The 6664-nt window shown below is 38.7% G+C and overlaps 1 protein-coding gene across 1 annotated transcript; it reads right to left on the bottom strand.

Annotated features, from left to right (window-relative positions):
• On the bottom strand, positions 1–6231 carry yipf4 (Yip1 domain family, member 4). Its single transcript, XM_084460832.1, has 6 exons — positions 6061–6231; positions 4491–4641; positions 3110–3281; positions 2446–2523; positions 1922–2032; positions 1–1725 (listed from the first exon to the last, which is right to left on the bottom strand). Exons 1-6 carry the CDS (start codon positions 6116–6118, stop codon positions 1588–1590), a joined length of 708 nt encoding a protein of 235 aa, XP_084316958.1. The 5' UTR covers positions 6119–6231; the 3' UTR covers positions 1–1587.
• Between the last annotated feature and the right edge of the window lie 433 nt (positions 6232–6664).

The raw sequence follows: 6664 nt of genomic DNA, 5'->3' as shown, positions 1-6664 counted from the left end.
TATTATAAAGAGGAAGGGTGCGAGGGTGTCCCCTTGTAACACTCCCACCATGATGTCAAAATCCTTGCCCTTGTGTTTAAATACATGGTCCCTATGGCCAAAGTAAATTGGGGGAAACGCCATATACCACCATCATGACTCCACTATGTATTTAGTCAAATGCCTTTTTGAAATGAATCTAACAGTGCCCACAATGCACCTGACCTCTACATGATCTACACGAACCTATGAGATCCGAACATGTAGAACACTTGTTACCCAGACAAACCAAGGAATCTAAAAAGATTCCTTGAGACAAACCAAGAAGCTCGTCACGCTTTAAACTCTGGATTTGTTAAGTAGAACCCCCCCCCTTTGGTAGAATGGACTATAATTTATTGAGACAGTATGAGAAAGTATAGCTTTTAGCATACAAAGCCGTACGTATTGGCAATAGGAAAAATTAACTGTGGCTAGCACCCCAAGTGATGGGGGGTTTCGAAAACGTACACAAGCAATGTTTGTAAACATCTTATGTGAAAAGGTGACACTCCAAACAGTCCAGTCATCCATAGCAGTGGTATAAGAAAAACATTTCTTCCTACAGGTTTGTGTGTATTATTTAACAATGCTTCACACCCGTTCTAATGAGATTTATATGCAAAAATGTACAGTCGTTTTAGCCACCTTGTCATTGTGGAACCCTATTTCATAAACATGATCATTCGTCCTCCTATTATTTTTCACAAATGTTAACGTTATAGTCTGCTAATATTCAATGATGCATTAAGCTACAGTAGGGGAATGCACAAATTAAAGTACACAAGCTATATAAAACTATAAGCCTACATGAGATTATCAGATTATCAAACACCTGTGTCAACTAATAAAAGACGATTTTGTAGACATTTTATTTCTCTTAAACTGCCCATCTATTCTCCCACCCAGAATGGAATCCATAAGTTAATAAAATGACCTCAGTAAAATACAATTAAAAAGCTATATGACAAATAAATGCAAAACAGTTCATAGCAATGCATTACACATAAATTGCCAAACCCTCTCCCAAGCAAAATAAACCAGTAAACTCACACATCTTCTCACTTTTAAATCCAAATATCAACACACTGATGTTTGGCACCACATTCTTCAATGGAATAAAAGTATCAACAAATGAATAATCTTCATGTGACTCAAATAATTACAATCGTCTAATGTTATTCTAGCGAGCGCACGGGTTCTACTGTAGATTATCATAGGATCCGAGTGCAAAGGTTACACCGTAAAAGCGAATGCGTTTTATTGAGCACAATAGTTAAGGGATACATCGATACACTGACGTAACATATACCATGTCCCCATAACCTAGGACTCAACAGGACTAACGTACATACCATGTCCCCATAACCTACAGTAGGACTGTCAACGGGGATAACATACATACCATGTCCCCATATCCTAGGACTCGACAGGGTTAAAAGGGCAGAGAGACGACCTTTAAAAAAAAATCCATGCTCCTTATATTCATGGCGGAGTTAATCCTTGTGTCTTTCCGTGGCGGTTGGTGTCAGAATCCAACCAAGAGTTCAACAGTGGCCATTTGTCCAATCAGACCCCAGTATATAGCGACAGGAAGTAGATATACAAAAGGAAGATGGGGTATATGAGAAGGGGCTTCTTGGTTTTGAACTCGTCCCCAACGAGCAGGGACGCAGCGCTGTAAGCGGCCCAGAACACACCGAACAGCTGAAGAGAAGAGAACGCAGAAACAATTACATTCACAGATCCAACAGCAACACGAGTTAGCTAGCTATTATCTCATCTGTATGACATCAATATATAGGTTGATTTAATAAGTCTATCAAATCTATAGTTTTCTTGTCTTCTAATATGTAATCATATATATTCATACACATGAAGAGAAAAATTGTGGTGTATTTACCTTTATTAGTGTAGAAACAATATCAAACCGAATCACCAAGAGCAGTGGAGCTATTACGATGAGTGGGAGGAGGGAATATCCAATCACGCCAAGGACTTGTCCATAAGACACCTAGAAAAACAGAACTGGGTTTAAAGTGGAGAACAAGTCACGGACACTTCATGATGACATGTGTTTAACCTCTGTAGACTTGAGTTAGTGGTCATGTGTTTAACCTCTGTAGACTTTAGTTAGTGGTCATGTGTTTAAAGGAGAAGGCTCTTTTTCGACAACCTGGACCTTATTTACGGCATATTATAAGACGTTTGACTCACTGAGATAACTTTGGTGTAATTCGGAGGCCTGTAGAAGAAATGTAAAATCCAGCGCGAGCCAAGTATATTCATGTAATGGCGGCGGACGGGGCACCGAGAGCAAACTAGTTTTGTCAACGTTTTGATCTGAACCATCGTATATGATCATAAGTAACCTTAAAACAAGGATAAACATGATTTTTCCCTTTACTACTCCTCTGTAGACCTTACCTCCCCACCAAGAACACGAGCCAGCAGGAAGATGGTTAAAGACCCGAATATCCAGATAGTAATGATCCAAGACACGACCTTGAACAAGACGACAGAGGAACAGATTAGAAGCACCACAATTCATGTTCTCATGCCTAAATGAGACACGCAAGTTATGTTTAAGAAACTATTTTTCCTTATGAATATTGATTACTGATGGTTTGTAACTGGAAGTTACTAATGTGTAACTTCTTTAAGGCTGCATGAGAACTTTTTTATAGTTAAATATCCAGGATTTTCTGCTAAAAGTTTATTAATTGGCCTTAGCAAGACCCCCCAAATAGTTTTGTGACAAGAGACCGCATGGCCTGTGAATTTATCATTTTAGAATTTCAGTGTACTGGCTAGTACACTGTACTGCTAGTGTACTGCAGTTTTAACAAACTAAACACAAGTACTTAATTGAGTATACTTTATGGGCAGTAGTACAAATAAGTAAGTACATTTTATTTAAGCACCTTTCACAGACAGAGGTCACAAAGTGCTTCACAAATCATCAAAACAATGGTAAATAAATCAACAACACAAGAAAACAGGAGATAGAAACACATGCAGCTGTATGTATGTAACATAACATAACATAACATAACATAACATAACATAACATAACATATCGAGGACTCACTCTGAACTGTCCGTAGATGGAGATCATGGAGAACAGCAACACCACGGCCAGCGGGCCCCAGAAGTCGGGGTTGTCCCGGACCACCTGCCTGTTGAAGCCCAGCGAGGGCATGGGCATCAGCACACAGCGGATCTTGTAGTAGATGTCCTTCAGATCGATGTCAAGCTCCTCCCTGATTACAGCAACATAGTAAAGACAGTACAGGGACGTCACACAATCAGTAAGGGACATGTTTTCATTCGTTCGGCTGTGCAATAAAATCGATACAGCAATACATAGAGATGGTTTTTTTCTATCGATTTTCCACGGTGAAGTATTTATTTATTTTTGCACGAGGAAAATATACAGAACAAGACAGGGGATAGATATACAACTACAACTACCATTTATTTACTATGACTACCATGCATTTATTTATTTAAGGGGGAGTGACAGGATCCATAAACTGAACAAATGTGAAACTTTTAGGATATTGAATGTACGTTTCCTATGATGATGTTTGTTCCTGTCTAATTAACAACCATCCTTTCTCCTTTTTAGAGAATTAGAGCTATCAAACTGCTTGTGATGTGAGGATAAATGTTCTTACAGTATGTGTGTGGAAAAATGTTCTTGTATCTTTCTGTATAGCCTTACTATTCATGTTATATCTAGTTGCTCCATTGTCATGTGATTTGCATAAATGATTGATTGATTGATTGATTGATTGATTGATTGATTAATTGATTGATTAATTGATTGATTGATTGATTGATTGATTGATTGATTGATTGATTGATTGATTGATTGATTGATTGATTGATTGATTGATTGATTGGCATTGGCCTCTACTGGGCACTTGTGATGTGAACCCGTATAACCTTGTTATGCCATGATAAAGACCAGCTGGTCGAAACATGTTGGCATTTAAAAACATGTAACCATGTCACAATAAAGGCTTTTCATATAATCCTCCCTCCCTCCTTTCTGAGTGCCTGGATCATGTGATGGTGCCAACAGTTCCACCAGTGGAAAACGTTCATCTGGATCCCTGGCCATGTATGGGACACACATAAATGGTAAATGGACTGCACTTATATAGCGCTTTTCCACCTTAGCGGCACTCAAAGCGCTTTACAATGGCCTCTCATTCACCCATTCACACACACATTCACACACCAATGGCGGTAGCTGCCATGCAAGGTGCTAACCTGCTCATTGGGAGCAATTTGGGGTTAGGTGTCTTGCTCAAGGACACTTCGACATGTGGACAGTCGGTGCTGGGATTCGAACCACTGACCCTTCGATCACTGAACGACCCGCTCTACCAACTGAGCTACAGCCGCCCCAGACTGAGCTACAGCCGCCCCAGACATAAGGCGTCTTAAAAACTATTACTCACAAAAGGGGTTTGTTGTCTTCTGAGTCCTCCTCCTCTACCTCCAGTAACCAGCCGTACCCTCTCTGCCTCAGGAACGTGGTTGCGTACGGGTCTTTATTGTCACTGCCCATGTTCAGTTTGATATCTGGAGCGTCGATCGTACCACTCAGCTCTGTGGGACGTAGAGATCAACAGTGTTATAATAACATACAGTTATATATAGTTATAACTATAGTATAGTCGAAATGCGTGGAACCCTCTTGCTGAACTGTCTGTAGTAATCAAACTCTGTATATTTTCTTGAGGGTTTAACGTCAACATCCGGGTTATTAGCCAAGAAATAAATGAAAACGTAAATATGACGGTCGACAGAAAATATCCCGAGCCAACTAACCCCCCCTCTCTCTGTCTACCTGTTCTAGGCCCTCCCCCCAGTTATGTAGGTAGAACCACACCCTTTTAGAACCACAACAATTAGAGGAACCCAATTAGACAAAATAATAGACAATAAACAAAGGCAGTTATGCAGGCTCATAAACAATAAACCAAATATAAACATACACAAACATAATGAATATTATGGCTCCTACAGTTATATATAGTTATAACTATAGTATAGTCGAAATGCGTGGAACCCTCTTGCTGAACTGTGTAGTAATCAAACTCTGTATATTTTCTTGAGGGTCATAACATCAACATCCGGGTTATTTGCCATGTATAGTCCCTGGAAAACATATCTCACTACAGTAAAGTACTTTACAACACATGCTGACATGAGACACACATCTGAGAAGCCAATGTTGACCAGGCAGTGAGAAACTATCTAGTTAAAGACGGTATAGAGAGGATAGAGCTGTCAAATATATACATATATCTAGTTAAAGACGGTATAGAGAGGTTAGAGCTGTCAAATATATACATATATCTAGTTAAAGACGGTATCGCGAGGTTTGAGCTGTCAAATATATACATATATCTAGTTAAAGACGGTATAGAGAGGTTAGAGCTGTCAAATATATACATATATCTAGTTAAAGACGGTATAGAGAGGTTAGAGCTGTCAAATATATACATATATCTAGTTAAAGACGGTATCGCGAGGTTTGATAGAACTGTCAAATATATACATATATCTAGTTAAAGACGGTATCGCGAGGTTTGATAGAGCTGTCAAATATATACATATATCTAGTTAAAGACGGTATAGAGAGGTTAGAGCTGTCAAATATATACATATATCTAGTTAACGACGGTATAGAGAGGATAGAGCTGTCAAATATATACATATATCTAGTTAAAGACGGTATAGAGAGGTTAGAGCTGTCAAATATATACATATATCTAGTTAAAGACGGTATCGCGAGATTTGAGCTGTCAAATCTCACAACAGTGCTAGGCTAACGAGGCTAACCTAGCTGTTACTCGGTGAAGGAATACTTATTTATCCTTCTCGTCCATAATAAACGTTTAATAACAGGCTGGATTAACTGAATATGCAGATATTAGATACTTATCTTGCTATTATTTAACAAAACAACCCGAAGCTAACCCCTCCAGGCCTGCTAGCTTAGCATGCTGGCTAGTCACGTACCCTCGGCTTCCGTAGAGGAGACGAAGGTGAAGTCTCCGTTGGTGGGAGAGAGCTGCATTGTTGTTGTTGTTGTTGTTCCAATAACTTTCAAGTCCCGAGAACTGGCATTTATAAGAACTGTTTGATCATATATCTAAATATATATATTTCTGTGTACATGTTTTGTGTCTTCTGTCTCTAAAGAGCAGCAGTAAAGCAGGAAGAGGAAGGGAGGCTGGGAAAGACGACACGTCAAACCTCACTGTAGAGGGAAACTACGCCATCTAGTGGCTGTAAAACTCCCTGCTATGAGTTTGCTCATATTAATAGTTTTAATTATTAATTAAATAATTAAGCATTATTTTTTTATTGTTGTTATTGTTACACATAGTCCTGTATGTTTTATTTGTAATTCTGTCCTGTTGTTTGTAATTTAGTGTAACGAGTGTTGAATGATTGTGAACAGGTCACACTTGTAAATGAGTCTTCTGAACTCAATGTGTTTTTTACCTGTATAAATAAAGGTTAAATAAATTTAAAAAAAGCACTTATTATATTATATTGCACTGTACTTTAGATTGTGATTCTTGCACTTTGCCTTCAGCACTAGATTATGCTCTTAGTC

This window comes from Borostomias antarcticus, assembly GCF_949987555.1.
Source record: "Borostomias antarcticus genome assembly, chromosome: 34".
NCBI classification, from domain to species: domain Eukaryota; kingdom Metazoa; phylum Chordata; class Actinopteri; order Stomiiformes; family Stomiidae; genus Borostomias; species Borostomias antarcticus.
The sequence above is the reverse complement of the archived record's forward strand: the minus strand, read 5'-3'. Positions and strand labels throughout refer to the sequence as shown.